Raw genomic sequence first — 24806 nt, forward strand, 5'->3', positions numbered from 1 at the left:
TATAAATACCTAGGCCTTATTCAAAATAGACCATGTTTTTGTACTCAGATGCAAGTAGGCCCACTGTATAATAAATAAAACATCGAAAAGTCTATGCCGTTTCTAAATTTCAGAATTTTGGCGGGAGAGGGCAAACCATTTCAAATCGCATATGCACAGAGAAGGATTTTCCCGCACTGAAAGCTGGAAGTGACGTACTTCCTTCGCGGTAAATGGTGCTGCGTGCGACAGATGCCAGCGGAAAAATACAGCAACACAGAAATCTAAACAGGTGCAATTCAAACTTTCTTCGGAGCTGCTGGCCAAGTAGAAGTTGTCACTATGTTGCACACGTCACAGTCTGCATGTTGATGTAGAACATCCCTTGTTGCGCAACATCTTCAACGCGCGCCTTCCATCCCATCAGCTTTCTAAAGTTCCGCCCTCTGGAAAGACAGGTAATTTTACATGTTTATCGAACATTGCCTTCAGTTTGCGTGTTGATAAAATCATAAAAATGTGCCTACTTCGTAACTTAACTTGCATGATTTTGTGCAAGATAAGGAATAACGTTAGTCTCTTACAAAAGCATTGACAGCAGAGCCTACAATCATTGAAAGCCAAAATGTTGTATTCGACATCTATTCTATTTAGCTAGCCTTTGTTTGTTCAGTGTTTTGATAACCGCAGCCATACTCTTGACCTGGTTACCAATGCACTTTCTATTGACATATCCTCCTGAATTGTTGTTACTTTCTGATCTGTGCATTTTTACTACCTTGTTGCCCAACGCGTTATTAAGAAACGCTATCTTACCTCTGAAGCTGCTACAGATGTTATTGTGTATGAACAATACTCCACCACCACCTAGTCTGCCTTCCTCTTGTGAGGATTTAGTTGATGACTAATAACAAATTAAGCGCAACCATTAATGCCATAGCTCCAGTAAAGTTGAAAAGGCCACATCCAAACGGAGAGCCCCTTGGATGAGTGAGGAAACTAGTCAATTAAAGATACATTTCAGAAAGATAGCAGAAGCAGAGAGAGTCGAAGTTGGTAGGGCCATTATGATATTCTGAAAGAAACTTGGCATATATAACAAGGCAATTAGAAATGACAGACTGGCTCATTTTTCTAACATAATCACTATAAATATGAATAATTTGAGTGTGCTCTTCTCGACCACTGATGGCTTGATAAATCCTACCCCTGCAAGCCTATGGGAACTTTCCTCCACATCTACATGTGATGGGTTGGCAGCATATTTTAGAGAGAACCAACATTAGGCTAGGTATCAGTCAAGCAAGACCTGATGAGAAGTTTGATATGTGCTCCAGCCTACCACGCAAAGGCACTATGGATTTATTTTCCCTGGTTGACACAGACATGCTCAGGAAAGTGATATCACAATTTAAGCCTTCTACCTGCCTTCTCAATCCCACCACCTTCTTCAAAACAGTTTAAATTGCATATCTTAAAAAATGTTACTCACTCCCTGTCCACAGGAACTTTCCCCACTGCACTAAAAACTGCTATGTTGAAACCCCTTCTGATGAAAAGTAATCTAGATTCTTTAGCTTTTAGCAATTTTTGGCCAATCTCCAGCCTTCCATTCTTAAGAAAAATTCTGGATAAATTGGTTTTCAAACAGCTAAATTATTTTTTAAGTGCCAACTATATTTCTGAAATATTCCTGAAATATTCCTATCTTTTTTTTCATGCCCACCACAGCACAGAGACAGACAGCCTTAGTTAAAGTGGTACATTATCTTAGAGCCAACACATGCCAAACAGCTCTCTGTTCTTTTAATCTTAGATTTAAGTGCTGCATTTGACACTGTTGACCATGATGGCCAATAAATTGGTTTAGGACCTATTTAACTGGTCGAGAGTGGCGTTCCACAAGGTTCAATTTTAGCTCCACGGAAAATTATTAGACGATGTTAGAGATTTAAATACTTGGATGGCTCACAACTTCTTCCAGCTAAATCAAGACAAGACCGAAGTAATTATTGTTGGAGCCAAAGCACAGAGAGAGACTCTAGCCGCACATTCTAATTCACGGGCAATAAAGATAAAACATCAGATAAAAAACCTAGGTGTAATTATTTATTCTGAACTAAATTTTGAATCACACATTAGGAATGTCACCAAAATAGCTTTTTACTACCTGAGGAACATTGCCACTGTGCGTCTGTTTCTCTCTCAGGCTGATGCAAAGAGACCCATGCTTTTATTACAAGCAGGCTTGGCTAATGTAATGCTCTCATGTCTGGTCTACCCAATAAAGCCATTGGTCAACTGCAAAACATACAGAATGCTGCAGCACGGGCACTGACCAAGACCAGACGGAGAGCACACATTACACCAGTTTTAAGGTCTCTGCACTGGCTGCCTGTGAGTTTTAGAATTAATTTTAAGATTTTTCTATTGGTTTCTAAATTAATCTACAATTGTGAACCACAATACATGTCAAACATGCTTTTAAGTTGTGTACCCAGTATGTCCCTCAGGTTCTCCGGCACTGCCTTTTAACTATCCCAAAGCCTAGGACCAAGAAGCATGGAGAGGCAGCCTTTAGTTACTATGCCCCCAGCCTTTGGAATAGCCTGCCAGAGATCCTGAGGGCGGATGAAACTGTGGACATATTTAAGAGATCTTAAAATACATATTTTTAGGTTTGTTTTTCCTTACGGTGCTTTTTAGTTATTCAGCTTGTCAGTCTTTAAAAAAAAAAAAAAAATGTTTATCTTATTTTTTTTGTAGTGTTTCAGCTTTTATTTTCATTGTTTTTTTTTGTTTTTTTTTCCTGTAAAGAACATTGTTGGGTTCCATGTCTATAATGTACTGTCTAAATACATTTTGATTCGATTTATGACACAACAATCACTTTATTATGTAATAATAATGATACATGGGACTTATATAGCACTTTTCAATTATCCAAAGTCGCTTAACAATATGTAGGTCTACCTTTATTCTAAATCACAATCAAAGTGATTGTTGTGTTATAAAGATACTTTTGGTCAAGTAGTATATGTGGACACCTGCTTGTCGAACATTTCATTTCAAAATCATGGGCATTAATATGGAGTTGGTCCCCCCCTTTACAGCGATAACAGCCTCTACTCTTCTGGGAAGGCTTTCCACTAGATGTTGGAACATTGCTGCTGGGACTTGCTGTGTTACAATTTATCCCAAAGGTGTTCGATGGGGTTGAGGTCAGGGCTCTGTGCAGGCCAGTCAAGTTCTTCCATACAAATCTCGACAAACCATCTCCGTATGGACCTCGCTTTGTGCACAGGGGCATTGTCATACTGAAACAGGAAAAGGCCTTCCCCAAACTGTTGCCACAAAGTTGGTAGCACAGAATTGTTGAGAATGTCATTGTATGATGTAGCATTAAGATTTCCCTTCACTGGAACTAAGGAGCCTAAACCATGAAAAACAGCCCCAGACCATAATTTCTCATCCAGCAAACTTTACAGTTGGCACTATGCATTTGGCCAGGTAGCGTTCTCCTGGCATTCACCAAAACCAGATTTGTCCGTTGGACTGCCAGATGGTGAAGCGTGATTAGTCACTCCAGAGAACGCGTTCCCACTGCTCCAGAGTCCAATAGAGACGAGCTTTACACCACTCTAGCCAACGCTTGGCATTGCACATGGCGATCTTATCTTTGTTTGAGGCTACTCGGCCATGGAAACCCATTTCATGAAGCTCCTGATGAACAGTTATTGTGCTGACATTGCTTCCAGAGGCAGTTTGGAACTTGGTAGTGGGTGTTGCAACAGAGGACAGATGATTTTTATGTGCTTCAGCACTTTGTGGTCCCGTTCTGTGAGCTTGTGTGGCTTACCACTTTGTGGCTGGGTCATTGTTGCTCCTAGACATTTCCACTTTACAATAACAGTACTTACAGTTCACTGGGGCAGCTCTAGCAGGCTAGAAATTTGACGAACTGACTTGAACTGATCCTATGACGGTGCCACATTGAATGTCACTAAGCTCTTCAGTAAGGCCATTCTACTGTCAATGTTTGTCTATGGATATTGCCTGGCGGTGTGCTCGATTGTATAAACCTGTCAGCAACGGGTGTCGCTGAAATAGCCAAATCCACTAATTTGAAGGTGTGTCCATACTTCTCTCTCGCTCTCGCTCTCTCTCGCTCTCTCTCGCTCTCTCTCTCTCCAGCCAGTTTTTCCACAGCCAGATAAAATGACTCACACCAATAATACTAATGTACAGCAGTGGAGGCTGCTGAGGGGATGACTGCTCATAATAATGGCTGGAACGGAATGGCATTAAACACATGGAAACCATGTGTTTTGTATTTGATACCATTCCTCTCCAGCTGTTACCAGGAGCCCATCCTCCCCAATTAACGAGCCACCATCCTGCTGAGTTTACATCTGCACTAGCCATCTTCATGCTCAATATCTGCAGCTTCATCTGTAATATCTTAGGAAGCCAGTAGATGGCAGTGCAGCTTAAGAGCCCAGCCCCTGTTATCAGATATGGGCTTGTTTGACAGTGTAGGCAACTGACAGTCTGACCACTGCTGGAAGGATTATGCGTTCCTGGTGTAACTCAGGCAGTTGTTGCCAACCTGTACCTGTCCCGCAGGTGTGATGTTCGGATGTACCGATCCTGTGCAGGTGTTGTTACACGTGGTCTGCCACTGGGAGGACAATCAGCTGTCCAGCCTGTCTCCCTGTAGCGCTGTCTTAGGCGTCTCACAGTACGGGCATTGCAATTTATTGCCCTGGCTACATCTGTATGTCTCCTTGCAGCATGCCTAAGGCACGTTCACACAGATGAGCAGGGACCCTGGGCATCTTTCTTTTTGGTGTTTTTCATAGAAAGGCCTCTTTAGTGTCCTAAGTTTTCATGACTGTGACCTTAATTGCCTACCGTCTAACAGACTGTTAGTGTCGACTGTTCCACAGGTGCATGTTCATTACTTGTTTATGGTTCATTGAACAAGCATGGGAAAAGGTGTTTAAACCCTTTACAATGAAGATCTGTGAAGTTATTTTTACTAATTATCTTTGAAAGACAGAGTCCTGAAAAAGGGACCCTTTTTTGTTGTTGCTGAGTTTACATCTGCACTAGCCATCTTCATACTCAATATCTACAACTTCACCTGTAAAATCTTTGGAAGCCAGTAGATGGCAGTGCAGCCTAAGAGCCCAGCCTCTGTTATCAGCTACGGCTTATTCGACGTTGCAGGCATCAGCCTAATGACTGATATACAAATCACTTTGCATCATAAATAACAACTCATTGGGAGAGGCGAACGTCGAGAGCCATGCATCCTCTGAAACACGTCCCTACCAAGTGCTTCTTGACACACTGCTCGCTTAACCCAGAAGCCAGCCGCACCAATTTCAGTTTATGACAAAACAAGCAGTTTGGAGAATCATTGAACCATCTAAACATCTGTGAAATAACTTTTCAATCACCAGCAATGTTGTATTTCCAGATGTTTGAAGTTGTTGTACAAAACCAAATGTAAAAGATACAAAAACTAAACTTAAGAACGGGAAGCATAGACAGAGCACATAGAACATATCTATCGCTTCTTATATTTGCCTTTGAGTGACAGATCTTTAGCTCACATTTCTATGTGAATTGGTCGGGTCGCCTAAAGTTACACATTTCAGCTTTTCAAGCTTTTTTTATACATGTTTTATTTGTATGTTAGCTCATATTTTAAAGTATGCATTAAAAACCTCTACGGGATTGGTGCCCCCCCCCCCATGGGACAACTGAGCTAATGTGATTAGCATGACTATTGTTTGAGGAGAGTGCACAGTTATGTACTTAAAAATGTATCAATAAACCAATTTGGTAAATTTGGGCAGACTTGATACAACATTTTGACCAGTAATGGTTCATTGGATCAATCTAAGACGTTGCACATACAGAAACAGACGCCTCACAAGTCCTCAACTGGCAGCTTCATTAAATAGTACCCGTAAAACATCAGTCTCAACGTCACCTGTGAAGAGGCTTCTCCGGGATGCTGGCCTTCACGGCAGAGTTGCAAAGAAAAAGCCATATCTCAGACTGGCCAATTAAAAAAAAAGATTATGATGGGCAAAAGAACACAGACACTGGACAGAGGAACTCTGCCTAGAAGGCCAGCATTCCGGAGTTGCCTATTCACTGTTGACGTTGAGACTGGTGTTTTGCAGGTACTATTTAATGAACCTGCCAGTTGAGGACTTGAGGTGTCTGTTTCTCAAACTAGACACACAAATGTACTTGTCCTCTTGCTCAGTTGTGCACCGGGGCCTCCCAATCCTCTTTCTATTCTGGTTAGGGCCAGTTTGCACTGTTCTGTGAAGGAAGTAGTACACAGCATTGCACGAGCTCTTCAGTTTTCATACTTGAGTAAAAGTAAAGATACTTTAATAGGAAATTACTCAAAAGTGAAATTCACCCAGTAAAATACTACTTGAGTAAAAATGTAAAAGTATTTGGTTTTAAGTATCAAAAGTAAAAGTATAAATAATTTCAAATTCTTTAAATTAAGCAGACCAGATGGCACAATTGTTAATGTTTTTCTAATTTTCAGATAGTCAGGGGCACACTCTAATCCTCAGACATCATTCAGAAACATAGCATTTTGTATTTAGTGAGGCTGCCAGATCAGAGGTAGTAGAGATGACCTGGGATTTTCTCTTGATAAGTGTGTGAATTGGACCATTTCTGTCTTGCTAAGCATTCAAAATGAGTACTTTTGGGTGTCAGGGAAAATGTATGGAGTAAAAATGTTCTTTAAGAATGTAGTAAAGTAAAAGTAGTCAAAAATATAAATAAAGTACAGATACCCCAAAAAACTACTTAAGTACTTTACACCACTGCCATCTGCCCTGGCCTGTCTCCCCCTGTCTGGTACAGGTACTCCTGCTGTGCACTCCCCTCTCTCCTGAGCTTTCACTTGCCTCCAGCACACACGCAGTGTTGGGTGAGTGACTTTGAACTTACAATGGCTAGCCCCAAGTTGTTATTTTTCTCTTGTGCTATTTGCCTCATGACTCCTGTGGGCTTTGTTAACTATGAATTTGTTTGTTTACCCAACTGTGGGACAGACTGTTTGTTCCCATACTCGGAACTCTGACTCAGTATTGGTTACACGGAATCTTGGTCTCCCAAACTATTCTAACCACCTCTCGCCGGCTTTGTATTCATGCTACCTGATGGAATTGCTGTACAATATGATCTTGTTGCCATCGAATGCACATTCAAATGTTATAAATCAACCCTGCAGAGCTCCCCCTGTCTTCTGCCGTGCCCTGATTGTATTACTGCTGATTATATCTGGAAATGTGCATGTACACCTTTGCCCATCTACTGTTGCTAGCCCCTATTCTGTTTTGAGTTCTCATATTTGGGGTGGCAGGTAGCCTAGTGGTTAGAGCGTTGGACTAGTAACCGAAAGGTTGCTAGATCGAATCCGTGAGCTGACAAGGTAAAAATCTGTCGTTCTGCCTCTGAACAAAGCAGTTAACCCAGTGTTTCTAGGCCGTCATTGAAAATAAGAATTTGTTCTTAACTGACTTGCCTAGTTAAATAAAGGTAAAAATAATTTTCAAAAAATAATAATATCTGATAATAATAATAACTGATTTCTGCTCGCATAAAAGCCTGGGTTTTCTGCATGTTAACGCTTATTACCTATTACCTAAAATGGATCAATTGAAAGTGTGGGTTCACAGCTCCAATCCAGATGTGTTGTTCATTACTGAGATGTGGTTAAGAAAGAGTGTTTTGAACACCTGATGTTAACCTTTCTGGTTATAACCTTTTTAGGCAAGACTGATCTTCCAAAGGTGGTGGAGTGGCAATCTTTACCAAGAAACACCTTCAGTGCTCGGTTGTCTCCACCAAGTCTGTTCCCAAACAATTTGATTTGCTGATTTTACGCATTGAACTTTCAAGTAACTCTTTGTTGACTGCTGGGTGTTATCGGCCACCTTCAGCAGCGGCCTGTACCTTTTTATATGCCCTAAGCTCTCTCCTGGCCCCTTATACGAAGTCTGAATTTGGCCTGCTAGGTGACCTAAACTGGGACATGCTTAAACCACCTGTCCAAGTCCTAAAGCAATTAGACTCCCTAAATCTTTCTCAGATTATTACCAATCCCACAAGATATGACTCCAAACACCCAGAAAAGGCTACTCTTCTTACAAATACTCTTGATCGGTATTAGTCTGGTGTTTTCTGTAATGACCTTAGTGATCACTGTTTTACAGCCTGTGTTCGTAATGGGTGCTCAGTGAAACAACCTGTCCTGATTTGTCATAGACGCCTGCTAAAAAACTTCAATGACCTGGTCTCTGGAAATTGGTATAGAATCAGCTTGATCCTCTGAAGACACTTGGATCTTCTTTTTTGATATTTTCAGTGGTATTGTTAACAAATATGCGACAATAAAGAAAGTGATAATTAAAGACTGGTTCAGTCCCTGGTTCGACCGGGATCGGGCAGTTACTCCACCTTAAGAATTCCATTTGGCAAATCGCTAGGCCATATGTATACTCGGGCTGACTGGTTCTTGTTCAGGCAAATTGGAAATAAGTGCACTCAGGCTATACTGAAGGTCAAAATTAGTTACTTTAAGGAGCAGTTCTCTCTCTGTGGGTCTAACCCCAAGAAGTTCTGGAAAATGGTTAAAGACCTGGAGAATAAACCCTCCTACTCACAGCTACCCATGTCCCTTAATGTTGACAATGTGGTTGTTACTGAATAGGAGCACATGGCTGAGCTTTAATCACCACATAATTAAGTCAACATTCCTATTTGACTCTGCCATGCCTCCTTTCCCTTCCAACATTTCCTCATCTCCCACCCCTTCTAATGTTACTATCCCCGATGCTCCTCCCTCTTTTTCCCCTGCCAGGCTACAAAGTTTCTCCCTGCAGGTGGTCACTGAGTCCGAAGTGCTAAAGGAGCTCCTTAAACTTGACCCACATAAAACTTGATCCGTTCTTCCCACGTAAAACTTGATCCGGTTGCTGCCCCTGTCATCGCTAAACCTATCTCTGACTTTTTTTAACCTGTCTCTCCTCTCTGGGGAGGTTCCCATTGCTTGGAAGGCAGCCACAGTGCATCCTTTTATATAAAGGGGAGATCAAGCTGATCCTAACTGTTATAGGCCCATTTCTATTTTGCCCTGTTTATCAAAAGTGTTGGAAAAACTTGTCAATAATCAACTGACTGGCATTCTTGGCGTCTATAGTATGCAATCTGTTTTCCGCTCAGGTTATGGATGTGTCACTGCAACTTTAAAGGTCCTCATTGATGTCACCATTGCCCTTGGTTCTAAGCAATGTTGTGCTGCTATTTTTATTGACTTGGCCAAAGCTTTTGATATTGTAGACCATTCCATTCTTGTGGGCCAGCTAAGGAGTATTGGTGTCTCTGAAGGGTCTTTGGCCTGGTTTGCTAACTACCTCTGAGAGTGTAGTGTATAAAGTCAGAACTTCTGCTGTCTCAGCCACTGCCTGTCACCAAAGGAGTACCCCAAGGCTCGATCCTATGTCCCATGCTCTTCTCAATTCATATCAACAACATAGCTCAAGCATTACACGGAACTCAAACCGGCTGCGCGCTTTCGCCATTGTGCACTATCGTGCATAAATGTGTTTTGTCCCCCTACACCAAACGTGATCATGACACGCAGGTTAAAATATCAAAACAAACTCTGAACCAATGACATTCCTTTGGGGTAGGTCGAAAAGCATTAAACATGTATGGAAATTTAGCTCGTTAGCTTGCACTTGCTAGCTAATTTGTCCTATTTACCTAGCTTGCTGTTGCTAGCTAATTTGTCCTGGGATATAAACATTGAGTTGTTATTTTACCTGAAATGCACAAGGTCTTCTACTCCGACAATTAATCCACACATAAAACAGCCAACCGAATCGTTTCTAGTCATCTCTCCTCCTTCCAGGCTTTTTCATCTTTGAACTTATGGTGATCGGCATCTACACTTTCATAGTATTACCACGACAACCGGCAAAACAGTTAGTCTTTCAACCACCCACGTGGGGGTAACCAATGAGCAGACGGCACGTGGGTATCTGCTTCCATAAACCAATGAGGAGATGGGAGAGGCAGGACTTGCAGCGCAATCGTCGTCAGAAATAGAAAGGAGTTTTATTTTAGCCCTTGACATCGCAGATGCTCGTTGGTGCGCGCAATAATTGAATAACATGGATTTCTAAATTTAATTTGCGACGCTCACGCACGCGACGTGTCCAGTCAGCATGTTAGGAAGCTCTCTCATCCATTTATATGCAGATGATAGTCTTATACTCAGCTGGCCCCTCGCCGGATTTTGTGTTAAATGCTCTACAACAAAGCTTTCTTAGTATCCAACAAGCTTTCTCTGCCCATAACCTTGTTCTGAACACCTCCAAAACAAAGGTTATGTGGTTTGTTAAGAAGAAAGCCCCTCTCCCCAACGGTGTGATTACTACCTCTGAGGGTTTAGGGCTTGAGGTAGTCACCTCATACAAGTACTTGGGAGTATGGCTAGATGGTGGGATTCTGGCTCCCGAGTGGCGCAGCGGTCTAAGGCACTGCATCTCAGTGCAAGAAGCATCACTACAGACCCTGGTTCGATTCCAGGCTGTATCACAACCGGCCGTGATTGGGAGTCCCATAGGGTGGTGCACAATTGGCCCACCATTGTCCGGGTTAGGGTTTGGCTGGGGTAGGCTGTCATTGTAAATAAAAATGTGTTCTTAACTGACATGCCTAGTTAAATTTAAGGTTAAATAAAAACATATTTTTGAAAAATGGTACACTGTCCTTCTTCCAGCACATATCAAAGCTGCAGGCTAAGGTTACATCTAGATTTGATTTCCTCTATCGTAATCGCTCCTCTTTCACCCCAGCTGCTAAACTAACCCTGATTCAGATGACCATCCTACCCAGGCTAGATTACGGAGACGTAATTTATAGATCGGCAGGTAAAGGTGCTCTCGGGCAGCTAGATGAGAATTTGTTCTTAACTGACTTGCCTAGTTAAATTAAATAAAAACTAGTGTATATTTAAGTCATTGGTAGTATCCAGTAGCCTATGACGTGTAGCTAGTGTGATTTAGATTTGGTGGTTGAATAATTCATGTAGTAGTTTGAGCATTTTGTAAAAAGATTTTCCAAAGGAGTTTACCATATTGAGATGAGCATAAACAGATGACCAATGACAATCTTACTTAATCTTACACTTTGAACCTCCATTTCCTCTGTCCAATCTCATTAAGGTTTGAGTGTTGCCTACATTTGACTGCTCTATTCTGTCATTTAACTACAGAGAGGAAGAAAATGAATGCTTTGAATAATTCTGCTGGCAGTACTTGATTAGAAAAAGTAACTGGACAAGAGTCATGAGTTGTAGTCATTTGTGTTGACTTGGAAACCCCCCCCCCCCCCCCCCCCCCGTCTCTCTCTCTCACTTGCTCTCTCTTTGAGCAAACAATATATACCCAACACAAATTAGTTGCTTTGTGCCAATTGAGAATCCAACAAAGATGCAACACTAAGTGAAATGTCATTAGTGCAGGGGTGGGGGGAAAGAACAGACACTTTTGCCTCTTCAGAAGTCTTCAAGAGGTCTCCATGGTGACTGAGCTGCCTGTCAATTCCAATCCTTGCCATTGAGGGGCAGCATTGATCGACAGGTGGACCAAGGGGAAAAGTAGAGTTTGGCAGCAAGCAGAGGGTTAATGCTTTTAAGTTAAACGTTTTACTGCCTGTCTCTTTGTCTCAGATTGTGTATCAGGCTGAGTAGCTGTTAAAACCCACCAGGATTTTGCATTGCTCACTCTCTCAGCAACTGTAGCCTTGAGGTTATTAAAGACACATCAGCTTCAAACGGTGTCCATGGTAGAACACGGTGTTCAGCTCCAGCATTGGTACTAGTTAGTGTGCCACTTCTTTTTCCACATAAGCCTAATTTTTCACTTGGGACCTCTTGCAGAGTAGCGGTTGAAGGCTATGTTGAGGTGTGTGTGGTGGGAGTCTGGATGGTTCTACAGGAGATGTTGGTCTCTCTCTGACTTGTAAAATTATTATAGAGCTGGGCTGTTTTGGAGGGGTGAGGCAGGGTAAGGGTGGTGAGCAGAGTTGAGGGACAGCTCTAATTAGATTACTGTAACCCCCATACGTGGGGCCACCTCACACCTGGTGGTCCTTGCACCCCATCCCAACGCTGAGGCAGGGCCAGTTCACTGGGGAGAGGATTTGGACTGAGGGGACTGAGCTTTTGGTTGGGGAGAGGTGGGAGAGCTGCCCCAACTCAAAGGCCATGTCGAGGGGGCTCTCAAATCCTCAAATCCTCTCTAAATCTTTTGTCATTTATACAGGGATTTATTTGTCATTAAAGAACAATCATGGTATCAGAGCAGCATCAAGTAGCATAATTGCGTTTAAGAATGTTTTTTTTATTATAGAAATAAATAAACCCTCTCTGGCCATTCATTGTTGCACTGGGTATTGATATATTTTCCAAACTGGGGCTATATATTTCCCACAAAAATGTTGTATGGGACTTGCACATACATTGATATTAAGAGGTGTTATGGACGGTTACATCCACTGAATATGGTGAACTGGACATCACCAACTGCACTTGTGCTGCCAGTCAGGCCCATAGTAAACTAATTGCAATACATTTGTCAACACAAGTTGCTGAACGAAGATTCCCCCTCTCTCTCTTCTGTTGACTTAACTCTGTGTATTTCCCCCAGTAGCTAGCTACCGACAGCTCCTGTCAGGCTGCTCATTCCATTACTGAGAGACCGTTGCTAGCCTCCTCACCATGGTTTCCTCCAACCCCGGTGACCATGTTGGTTTTTGCCCTCCCCTTTGGAGTTAAGCCCCCATGTTCAGGCTTGTTAAGTCTCTCTTTAGCACAAGACAACTTTCTCCCCCCTCACTCACAATGGAGCTGACCTCTGGAGCACATATCAGCTGGACATTACCCTTCCACTGCAGCGGTTGTTTTCTGCTCTACTTTAGCATTTATTAGGCTAACCCATGCTGAAGTGGGAGGAGAAATAGGAGGAAGATCCTAAAAATTGTCAGACTCCAGCCACCCAAGTCATAGACTCTTCTGTCTGCTACCACACAGCAAGCAGTACCGGATAGCCAAGTCTGGGACAAAAACAGCTTCTTTAACAGCTTCTACCCCCAAGTCACATGATTGCGGAAAAGTGACTCAAATGGCTACCAGGACTATTTACATTGACCCCCGTATTTTATTTGTATTTATTCTTATTTTTTTGCACTGAGTCTCTTGCACAGGCTTGATGTACACTCACTGGATTCTAACCACCCTGTCACACATACTACACTGACACTGACACTCCAACACGCACACATATTGATGACACACACGCTTATGCTACTCTCTGTTTATCTATGCATAGTCACTTTACCCCTCCCTACCTGTACAGTGCATTTGGAAAGTCTTCAGACCCCTTCACTTTTCCCACATTTTGTTATGTTACAGCCTTATTCTAAAATGAGTTCAATTGTTTGTTTTTCTCATCAATCTACACACAATACCCCATAATGACAAATCAAAAACAGGTTTCTTAGGTTTTTTGCAAAAGTATAACAAATGTTTAAAAAAACAACATGTTTACAGTATGCAGACCCTTTACTCAGTACTTTGTTGAAGCACCTTTGGCAGCGATTTCAACTTTGAGACTTCTTGGGTATGACGCTACAAACTTGGCACACCTGTATTTGGGGACTTTCTCCCATTCTTCTCTGCAGATTCTCTCAGGTTGGACGGGGAGCGTCACTGCACAGCTATATTCAGGTCTCTCCAGAGACATTAGATCGGGTTCAAGTCTGGGCTCTGGCTGGGCCACTCAAGGACATTCAGAGACTTGTCCCGAAACCACTCCTGCGTTGTCTTGGCTGTGTGCTTAGGGTCATTGTCCTGTTGGAAGGTGAACCTTCACTCCCAGTCTAAAGCCGTGAGGGCTCTGGAGAAGATTTTCATTAAGGATCTCTCTGTACTTTGTTCCGCTCATCTTTCTATCGATCCTGAATAGTCTCCCAGTCCCTGCCGGTGAAAAACATCCCCACAGCATGATGCTGTCACCACCATGCTTCACCACAGGGGTGGTGCCAGGTTTCTTCCAGACGTGACGCTTGGCATTCTGGCCAAAGAGTTTTAAATCTTGGTTTCATCAGACCAGAGAATCTCGTTTCTCATGGTCTAAGAGTCCCCTTTAGGTGCCTTTTGGCAAACTCCAAGCGGGCTGTCAAGTGCCTTTTTTACTGAGGAGTGACTTCTGTCTGGTCACTCTACCATAAAGGCCTGATTGGTGGAGTGCTGCAGAGATGGTTATCCTTCTGGAAGGTTCTCTCATCTCCACAGAGGACATCTGGAGCTCTGTCAGAGTGACCATTGGGTTCTTGGTCACCTTCCTGACCATGGCTCTTCTCCCCCAATTGCTCAGTTTGGCTGGGTGGCCAGCTCTAGGAAGAGTTTTGGTGATTCCAAACTTCTTCCATTTAAGAATGATGGAGGCCACTGCGTTCTTGTGAGCTTCAATGCTGCAGAAATGTTTTGGTACTCTTCCCCAGATCTGTGCCTCGACACAATCCTGTCTCAAAGCTCTACGGACAATTCCTTCGACCTCATGGCTTGGTTTTTGCTCTGACATGCACTGTCATCTGTGGGACCTTTATACAGACATGTGTGTACCTTTCCAAATCACGTCTAGTCAATTGAATTTACCACAGGTGGACTCCAAGTTTTAGAAGTATCTCAAGGATGATCAATGGAAACAGGATGCACCTGAGCTCAATTTGGAGTCTCATAGCAAAGGATTTGAATAGTTCTGTAACTTTATACAACTTTATTTTAAATATAAAGTTGCAAAACTTTCTGGGGTATTCTGTGTAGATTGAGGAAATGTTTTTATTTAATCCATAATAGAATAAGGCTGTAGCATAACAAAATGTGGAAAATATTACGTCAACTAACCCGTACACCTGCACATTGACTCTGTACCGGTACCCCTTGTATCTAGCCTTGTTATTGTTATTGTGTTACTATTTTCCTTTAGTTTATTTAGCAACATTTTATTAATATTTTCTAACTCTGGATTGTTGGTTAAGGGCTCTCAAGTAAGCATTTCATGGTAAGGTTGTATTCGGCACATGTGACATAGTTTGCTTTATTTGATTCATACTTTCAACCATTCTTAAACCCTTCCACTCGTGGGAATTGGCCTATATGGATGGGGCTAAATTTAAATGTTTCTTACAGAAGAAATATGGAAATGTGCATGAACATGGTAGCAATTAAAAGGGAACCGTTTTGATATTATTGGAAAATGATTAGACTAAAGGTGAGGACACAACAGTTCACCTGATACAAGACTGAATCCAAGCATTACACTGTTGATTTTATGTGCATTTGACATTTTATTGTACTTTTTGCCACATTTGATGACAACGAAATCTGAAAATACTCTGGATACATTCAGTAACATAATATTATTGGACAATGTTTGGTAGGTCCATCATAAGACAAAAAAATAACAAGGGTTTGAGTGAGAGGAGTAACTTGTGTTTCCAAGTGGCCACACACCTCGTGTGCACAGTTCCTAAGTAATTTCAATGTACTTTTATGACTCAAAGAAGAGTCTTCAACTATAAGGTGCTTTCCTAGCTGTGTTGTTGTGGAACTATAGCAAGCACACTTGTAGTTGTTTGGTTTGGAACACAACCCTGTATCCACAATTACCTTTGTTTACACAATCCAAAAACAGTCCCTTGTAAATCACAATCTGGGTCAGGTGGGCATCATTTGAAGGCATGTTCTATTGCCAACATGACTCGCTAAATGATAAAATACGATCTTAGTCTTGGGCTTTCACAAGGCAATTCAAATCAAATGTTACACATTTTTAGCAGATGTTATTGCAGGTGTGGCGAAATGCTTGATTGTTCAGGACAACCCAGGGTATAACGCCATGTCATCTTGTAACTACATCAAACCTAGTGATCATAAACGTTGACACTAGAGGTCGACCGATTTATGATTTTTCAACGCCGATACCGATTTATTGGAGGACCAAAAAAAGCTGATACCGATTAATCGGACAATTTAAAAAATATATAAACTACAAATATATATATTTATTTGTTTATTTGTGTATATATATTTTTTATTTGTATATATATTTGTAGTAAGGACAATTACAACAATACTGAATGAACACTTTTATTTTAACTTAATATAATACATAAATGAAATCCATTTATTCTCAAATAAATAATGAAACATGTTCAATTTGGTTTAAATAATGCAAAGACAAAGTGTTGGAGAAGAAAGTAAAAGTGCAATATGTTCCATGTAAAAAAAACAGCTCATGTTTAAGTTGCTTGCTCAGAACATGTTATGTCATAATTATGTAAAATTCTGGCAAATTACTGTCATTGTTAGGAAGAAATTATTTTCACACAGTTCGCAACGAGCCAGGCGGCCCAAACTGCTGCATATACCCTGACTCTGCTTGCACAGAACGCAAGAGAAGTGATACAATTTCCCTAGTTAATATTGCTTGCTAACATTAATTTATTTTAACTAAATATGCAGGTTTAAAAATATATACTTGTGTATTGATTTTAAGAAAGGCATTGATGTTTACAGTTAGGTACATTGGTGCAACGATTGCGCTTCTGTTAAAACATCACCTGTTTGGCGAAGTAGTCTGTGATTCAATTATAAATCAATTATATGCAACGCAGGACAAGCTAGTTAAACTAGTAATATCATGAACCATGTGCAATTAACCAGTGATTATGTTAAGATTGATTGTTTTTTTATAAGATAAGTTTAATGCTAGCTAGCATCTTACCTTGGCTCCTTTTTGCACTCGCGTGCCATGCAGTCTCCTCGTGGATTGCAATGTAATCGGCCAGAATCGGCATCCACAAATGCAGATTTACTGATTTTTACTGATTGATATGAAAACTTGAAATCGTCCCTAATTAATCGGTCGATTTAATCAGTCGACCTCTAGTTGAGACTATATATGACATGAGATTTATGATATGGAAATGTGAAGTACCGATTTTGGACTCGGGGTGTTTTGCTTGCTGGTATGCCATCAAAGTGGCGGCAGCTTCTTGCTGCGTGAGGTGCTCAAGTTCAGAATGTCTGTTAGTCAAAACTCATACAGCGCGGTGACCGAGACCCTGAGCTCTGACTTCATGTATAGCATGTTACTGTACAGCCACTGTGTTTCTATTTGGGTGCTTATCAGTGCCCAGATCTGCCATTTTCAACCTGTATACATACTGGTGCGGGTGTAAAGGGCTACCTATTGAATGGATAGGCTATCCATTAAATAGTTACGAAAGTTAGGCCTAGTTAACCATTTTCATGAATTAAGCTCATATGATCACACTATCTATACATGTTTTCTGCTTGCTAAATTCGCTTACCTATTCATCCTGTTCCTCTTCTAGAGCAGGATCATGTGGTTTTAGATCCGCTATCAGGCATGTTGAAGTGAGTTATGGTTCTAATTAACCCATTTTTTTGTTCACAAGGTTGCTATGTGTGGGACAAGACCAATGAAACATTCAGTCCACTGCTTCATTTGTCCCCAATCATTCCACCTAAAAGAAGCCTGCCCTTCACCTTCATAATGACTCTGGAATGCCCCTTTGCACAAAATGGGCAAACAACATCCGAACACACACTCTCATTGCTGTTTCTTGCTTGCTGCATTAACTCTCGCTTGAAGACGACTGTTATACTGTGGCTCATGCCAGGACTGAGTGGACTAGCCAGTAACCCTGCACCATCTGTGTGGGACCTTAATAACCAGTGCAGTGATTTATTGGTCCTACTCAGCAGTGTCTTTTTGGGGGGACCAAATACCCCCCACCCCCCCACCTGAGCTTTTTAATAGAACTGCAGGAACATGCATGAAAGCAGTGGTGATGTGGGGACTTCAGCCTTTCAGGACAAGATGCCACTGGTCTGGTGGTTAAAAAGATTAAATGTCCAGAAAATGAGCTCATAGTTTTCTTGGCTAAAAAATATGATTTGAAAGTCAAGTTGCTGTTCCTTTTTGATACATTTGTCTTAGAGTTAAAGTTATGCTACAGATGTTTTATATCATTTTAGCCAGTAGTTTTGAAAGTGGCACTCACAAGTCTAAATGGGTCACTGAAAATTCTGTATGTCATCCATTTCGTATGATATCTTACATCCTGAAAAAAAAATATCTGTTACCAAGTCCAATTGTACAACATGTTAAGAATTTGTAAGTGCTTAAGATCCCGTTCAATATTTTTAAGAGTAGACCTATTTTTTTTCTTCAAGAACACCAGCCGTAGATTGGCTACAAGATGTTTTCTTTTACCATGTCGATGCTAGCTACCCACCATAGAGACACTTAGAACATCTCCTCCTTCCATCAGTCAGTAGCCTAAATGTTCTTATAGCTTTGTTGTGTATTGCATCAATGTCATGTGAACTGCTTACATTGAGACCCCCCGTGTCACCACCTCCTGAGGCCGATAAGGAGCCCTGGTGAAAAGCCTGGTCTTATCTCCTCCCCATGCTCTGACGCTGGCCCTGCTTTATGGGTAGTAGCTCCTTTGTCTCCTCTATTTCTCTCTCTCTCTCCCCTGATCACTCTCACTCACTCATTGCCCATGCAAGTTCTTTGAAGGCCCAGAAAAGGTTTGCAAAAGACACACACACCCTCCTTTCCGTTCTCTTCTCCTTCGTTCCCTCCATATCATTTCTCTGCACCCCCTCTCCTTTTCTCCTCTGTTTGAGGGGGCCTGGAAGGGACACCCTCCTTTCTCTCCCAGCTGGGTTTGTTGACACACAGTCAATCTAGGGTTCTCTTTCACCCCTGTCCACCACCCCGCTTTTTACCCTCGCCCCCCTCACTCCATCTCTACTCGCCCCTCTCTTCTCTCTCAGAACATGAAAGCTGCCACAGCTGTGGACTGTATTAGCATAGCCGCTGAAGAGGGGGGTGCTAAATATATTACAGCCATTACCTTTTGTTTGAGCGGTGAGTTTTAAAACATTTCAGCTTTTCACTGGGCCAAGGGAGGGAGCACAAAGGAGCGCCACTATGATTCTGTTGAACCTGATTTTTAAATATGGGTCAGAAAGCTAGCGTAATTCAGAGGGAGGGGGTTCAGAGCATGTAAAGCTGTGTGAAACCTGTTGGAGCTAAAAACAATTAAGTCGTTTATTATACAGTACCAGTCAAATGTTTTAGTACACCTACTCATTCAAGGGTTTTTCTTTATTTTGTACTATTTTCTACATTTTAGAATAATAGTGAAGACATCAAAACTATGAAATGACACATATGTAGTAACCAAAAAAGTGTTGAACAAATCTTAATAGATTTTAGATTCTTCAATGTAGCCACCCTTTCCCTTGGTGACAGCTTTGCACACTCTTGGCATTCTCTCAACCAGCTTCACCTGGAATGCTTTTCCAACAGTCTTGAAGGAGTTCCCACATATGCTCAGTACTTGTTGGCTGCTTTTCCTTCACTCTGCGGTCCAACTCATCCCAAACCATCTCAATTGGGTTGAGGTCAGGTGATTGTGGAGGCCAGGCATAACTGATGCAGCACTCCATCACTCTCCTTATTGGTCAAATAGCCCTTACACAGCCTGAAGGTGTGTTGGGTAATTGTCCTGTTGAAAAAAAAACGATAGTCCCACTAAGTGCAAACCAGATAGGATGGCGTATTGATGCAGAATGCAGTGTGCCTTGAATTCTAAATAAATCACTGAAAAGTGTCACCAGCAAAGCACCCAACTCTGGGTGCTCAGTTCAACTCAGTTCACCTACTCTGCATCTCACAAAGACATGGAGGTTGGATCCAAAAATGTCAAATCAGACCAAAGGACAGATTTCCACCGGTCTAATGTCCATGGCTCGTGTTTCTTGGCCCAAGTCTCTTCTTATTATTAGTCTCCTTTAGTAGTGGTTTCTTTGCAGCAATTTGACCATGAAGGCCTGATTCACACAGTCTCCTCTGAACAGTTGATGTTGAGATGTTTCTGTTACTTGAACTCTGTGACGCATTTATTTGGGCTGCAATCTGAGGCTTATCACTAATGAACATATCCTCTGTAGCAGAGGTAACTCTGGGTCTTCCTTTCCTGTGGCGGTCCTCATGAGAGCCAGTTTCATCATAGAGCTTGAAGTTTTTTTTGTTATTAAATCAATTTGACCCCCTTTTCGCCCCAATTTCGTGGTATCCAATTGTTAGTAATTACTCGGGAGCTCGGGAGAGACGAAGGTCGAAAGCCATGCGTCCTCCGAAACACAACCCAACACAACCCGCACTGCTTCTTAACACAGCGCGCCTCCAACTCGGAAGCCAGCCGCACCAATGTGTCGGAGGAAACACCATTTCCTTGGTTAGCGCACACTGCTCCCGGCCCACCACAGGAGTCGCTGGTGCGCGATGAGACAAGGATATCCCTACCGGCCAAACCCACCCTAACCCGGACGATGCTAGGCCAATTGTGCGTCGCCCCACGGACCTCCCGGTCGCGGCCGGCTGTGACAGAGCCTGGGCGCAAACCCAGTCTCTGGTGGCACAGCTAGCACTGCGATGCAGTGCCTTAGACCACTACGCCACCCGGGAGGCCTGAGCTTGATGGTTTTTGCGACTGCACTTGAAGAACTTACAAAGTTACACTATTTAACTTTTAACAAAGCACACCTGTTCATTGAAATGCATTCCAGGTGACTACCTCATGGTTCTGGTTTAGAGAATGGCAAGATTGTGCAAAGCTGTCAAGGCAGCTTTGCACAAAGATTCTTTGAAGAATCTTAAATATAACAGTTTTATTTGTTTAACACTTTTCTTTGGTTACTACATGATTCCATATGTATTATTTCATAGTTACAATTTAGAAAATATAAACATTTTAAGAAATCCTTTAATAGAATAAAAGGAATCAATGGATTAAGAAATATGTAACATTTTAAAATAAGTGGCTGAACAAACAAGTGCATGATATTTCACCTAAATTCAGATTTTTTTCCCCCCTAATTTCCAAACAAATCTTTTTCATCCAACACATCTCATAGTGGTAAAGACTTTTTGATTTTCAGATGAAAATGTGAGCTAGCTTCTGACTGAAGTGTCAAGAGACTGACATTTGGATGGTCCTGTATTTCCATTGGCAGGTGGAAATATGAGCAAGGCCAGATCCAGCAGGGTGACCCGTAGCTCCACCCCCCAGGCCTGGCACACAGAGCCGCCCCAGGACTCTGGGCCTGGCCCACATGGGACCCAGCAGAGGAAGCAGACAGACTCAGCCCTACCCCTGGCCCAGGACCTCAGTCAAATGAGTGTGAGTGGACAGGACACCTCACTACCACGGTAATTCCAGTTACATCAGTCATGAAGAATATTTTCAGTTATCCAGTTGGATGGATACTTGTACTTATTGCATTTGGGAAGAACTGAATTGAAGATGTATTCTGCTCTCTATTCCATTTCGCAGCAAATATATTTTGTAAAATTAATAACATCAAAAGATTGGAGACTGTGGGGTCAGAGATGTGACAATAAGATTGAATAATGATTTTCTAACTTTGTGTTGTTTCAGGAAAGGGAGGGTGTCTAAGGGCAGCAGTGGCCCCATCCAGGGGGGTCCGTCGTCCTCTGGCTCTAAGCCTACACAGAGCTCCCCCTCTGGGCCGGCAATGAATCCCTCTCCCCGGGGAGGCCTGGCTGCTGTGGCTCGACTGGTGAAACTGGGGCGCTGTAAGAACGTGGTGGTAGTGGCCGGTGCAGGCATCAGTACGGCCAGCGGTATCCCAGACTTTAGGTGGGGTTGTGGGTGCAAGTCCTATGGGTTCTAGAGTATACTTGCTCTTGCTCTCGTTTTTGTCTCACTCCAATTTGTGTTTCTATCCTCCCTCCCACTAGGACCCCGGGCACAGGGCTGTATGCCAACTTGGCCAAGTACAACATCCCCTACCCGGAGGCCATCTTCAACATCGAGTACTTCTCCAATGACCCTCGGCCCTTCTTCTCCCTGGCCAAGGAGTTGTACCCAGGCAGTCACCGACCCAACTACATCCACTACTTCATCCACATGCTGCACCTCAAGGGCCTGCTGCTCCGCATGTACACCCAGAACATTGACGGCCTGGAGAAGAGTGGGTGTGGGGGGAGGGACTGGGTGGGTCTTTTGGGAAAGTGAATCTGCTCATGTCTAAGTTTATAAGGACATTAGCTATATTTGAAGTCTACTCGTCCTTCAATAAAATGTGTGGTAGAAAACAGAAAGAAAGCACAGAATTGCAGCATGCCTTTCATTGTGACAGAGCAGGGGAAACTTAAACAGGCAGTAGCATCTCAAACAACTGACATTAAAGATGTGAGAAAGGACATCACAATCCATGTTAGTGAATGTTATTGACACTGACTCATCCTCTCCCCTTAACAGTAAGTGGCATCCCAGACGAGAAGCTGGTGGAGGCTCATGGAAGTTTTGCGACTGCTTCCTGTCACCTGTGCTACACCCCATTCCCTGCCCAGGAGGCCAAGGTAAACCAGGACAAAAGGTCACCAGCCCATGCCAATCACAGGTGGTCATCAAAATATCAGAAATGAAAATAACTTAATTCACAAAACCCACAAAGAGATGGAAATAATAAGCCACCAGTTTGTAACACAGATGAATATGGACTTGATTCAGGGTTTGCTTTAAAGAATATTCAAGACATTCAAATGCAGGAGCTAAACAGCCTAAAGTAGTCCTGGTAAATCTTTGACCAACTTCTCTTGGATAACCGTCTCTTCCAGAGTGCCATAATGAGTGACAAGGTCCCGGTCTGTACATTCTGCCAGGCCACGGTCAAACCGGACATAGTGTTCTTTGGAGAGGACCTTCCTGAGAAGTACTTCCTGCATTCTAAAGACTTCCCTAAAGCTGACCTGCTCATCATCATGGGCACGTCTTTACAGGTGAACCTCAAAACTGTTAAGCGGCTGCATAAATGTTATATTGGTACCGCACCACACGGCCAACTACTCCACACTATTTGTCACTTGAGTTCAGTTGCCTAAAAGTGTTAATTCACTTTTTATTTTAGCTGATCTTAACCAGATTACAAACTTAAAAACAGTTGTGATGAAACAACAACACCATAAGACTTGAAAATAAGCATAAAATAGTGAACCAATGTCATAACATCAGCGTTCTTTCTATGGATCTGACTCACTGTCTCACATCATGTGGTTTCTGCCAGATCGAGCCCTTTGCCAGCCTGGTGAACACAGTGAGGTCCACGGTTCCGCGGCTGCTCCTGAACCGGGACGCAGTGGGTCCCTTTCAGAAGGTGCCCCTGAGGAGGGGCGACTTCATAGAGCTGGGGGACCTGGTGGACACGGTCAGGAGGTTTGGTGAATTCCTAGGGTGGCATTCCGAGATCCAAGACCTGATGACCAGTCAGGAAAATGGGGTATGTACAATGCAACACTTTCTATATATATTCAGTTTAGGCCAGTGTTATTTCTAGTGGCATCTGCTTAAAATCTGTTTGAACTAGCTTGCTCTCTCTTGGTTTGTCATGGGCTTAGATTAGTATTTTTATGTGTTGTGAACAAAACTGGTTGCGTCATTTCTCTGCAGACCATCCCTACTCTGGTAAGCAATGTTTCATCAGGAAGGGGCCGAGAAGGGCCCACCCAGACCAAAGCCACTGGCCTGGGGAGGAGAGGGGCATCAGAGCCCCGAGGAAGGTTGCCCCCTAAATCCAGGCCAGGGGCCCGTGGCCCCACCAACGGCAGCAGTGAGAGCGACTCCGAGTCAGACAGCAAGAGCATAGTTTCATCCAGCCCAAGTAAATGAAACTGAACATGTCCCCTGGGCCCCCACCCCCAAAAAATACACTCTTTTCAATTGGTTGAGGAAATACTGGAAAAAGTTTGTCAGCTGACGTGTGCATGTGTACAGTATGAATGTTTCAAATCAATGCAAATTGACATGTTCAGCACATAAGTGAACCTCCTCGTTGTCTGAAATGGCCGGCAAAGTGAGGATTCGGGGGTTTGTCTAAATGGGTATTCAGGCTTGGGGGAGGAGGGCAGGAACTTGGGCTTATGCCCAGCTTGTAGAGGACAGTGGTAAATTACCATGGGAGACGTGACCTCCCGAGTTTGCAGTGTCCCGCTGTGTGTTTTCAGACACCACTGCCACTGAGTGGGGGGGCTCCATCCAAAACTCATAAATGTCTCTGCCCTTCAACATAGGAGTCAAGGACCCAATATCTGTGTATGTGCGCATTTTAAACGTATGCAGAGTTTGCTCTGAGTGACAGGTTCCATGCTCTGTCAATGTTGGCCTAATGCAAGTATTCCATTTTGCACAAACTCATTGCACTGTTCTCCACAGGTCACTTGTACACCCGTCTATGCAGTACCCCTCTGGGATTCAACACTTCACATTTTGAATTAAAGACCATTGAGCACTTGTATTTTCAGGACAAAAGATAAAATTATCCTTTTTTAAATGTTTTGACTTATGGACTAGTAGGGCAGTTTCCTTTTTTCATCATCCTCATGAAAGGTTCAGAAGTTAACGCCAGGATAAGGGTTGTCCTTAATTCATATGTGGTTTTAACTGTATACTTCATGTATTCCTTTTGGTTAGATTTATTTTGGACAGGACTGTATTGTTATTAATTGTACAAAAATACATATTTAATAATAAATTAAACTTAGCCTTCTGTGTTGTATTCTGTGATTGGTACATAA

General features: G+C 42.6%; 1 protein-coding gene across 2 annotated transcripts; it reads left to right on the plus strand.

The window, feature by feature from the left end:
* Positions 1 to 178: 178 nt before the first annotated feature.
* On the plus strand, positions 179 to 24778 carry si:dkey-103i16.6 (SIRT1 domain-containing protein). Of its 2 annotated transcripts, XM_021574195.3 has the most exons (9): positions 179 to 437; positions 21224 to 21419; positions 21649 to 21870; positions 21972 to 22204; positions 22495 to 22595; positions 22854 to 23015; positions 23300 to 23512; positions 23683 to 23893; positions 24445 to 24778. In XM_021574195.3, the coding sequence occupies exons 2-9, from the start codon at positions 21232 to 21234 to the stop codon at positions 24543 to 24545; spliced, it is 1431 nt and encodes a 476-aa protein (XP_021429870.3). In that variant the 5' UTR covers positions 179 to 437; positions 21224 to 21231; the 3' UTR covers positions 24546 to 24778. The 2 variants fall into 2 exon arrangements, with proteins under 2 accessions (XP_021429870.3, XP_090065734.1); XM_090209608.1 differs by lacking the exon at positions 24445 to 24778 and having other exon boundaries at positions 23683 to 23965.
* The last annotated feature ends 28 nt before the right edge of the window (positions 24779 to 24806 follow it).

This window comes from Oncorhynchus mykiss, chromosome 2, assembly GCF_057628025.1.
Source record: "Oncorhynchus mykiss isolate SJ-2025 chromosome 2, ASM5762802v1, whole genome shotgun sequence".
Lineage (NCBI taxonomy): Eukaryota > Metazoa > Chordata > Actinopteri > Salmoniformes > Salmonidae > Oncorhynchus > Oncorhynchus mykiss.

Bases quoted from the DNA above. Each gene is read 5' to 3' on its own strand.
- si:dkey-103i16.6 (XM_021574195.3), top strand. From the start codon at position 21,232: ATGAGCAAGGCCAGATCCAGCAGGGTGACCCGTAGCTCCACCCCCCAG. The intron at 21,420-21,648 runs GTAATTCCAGTT...GTGTTGTTTCAG, and splicing joins CAGGACACCTCACTACCACG to GAAAGGGAGGGTGTCTAAGG. The intron at 22,596-22,853 runs GTAAACCAGGAC...CGTCTCTTCCAG, and splicing joins TCCCTGCCCAGGAGGCCAAG to AGTGCCATAATGAGTGACAA.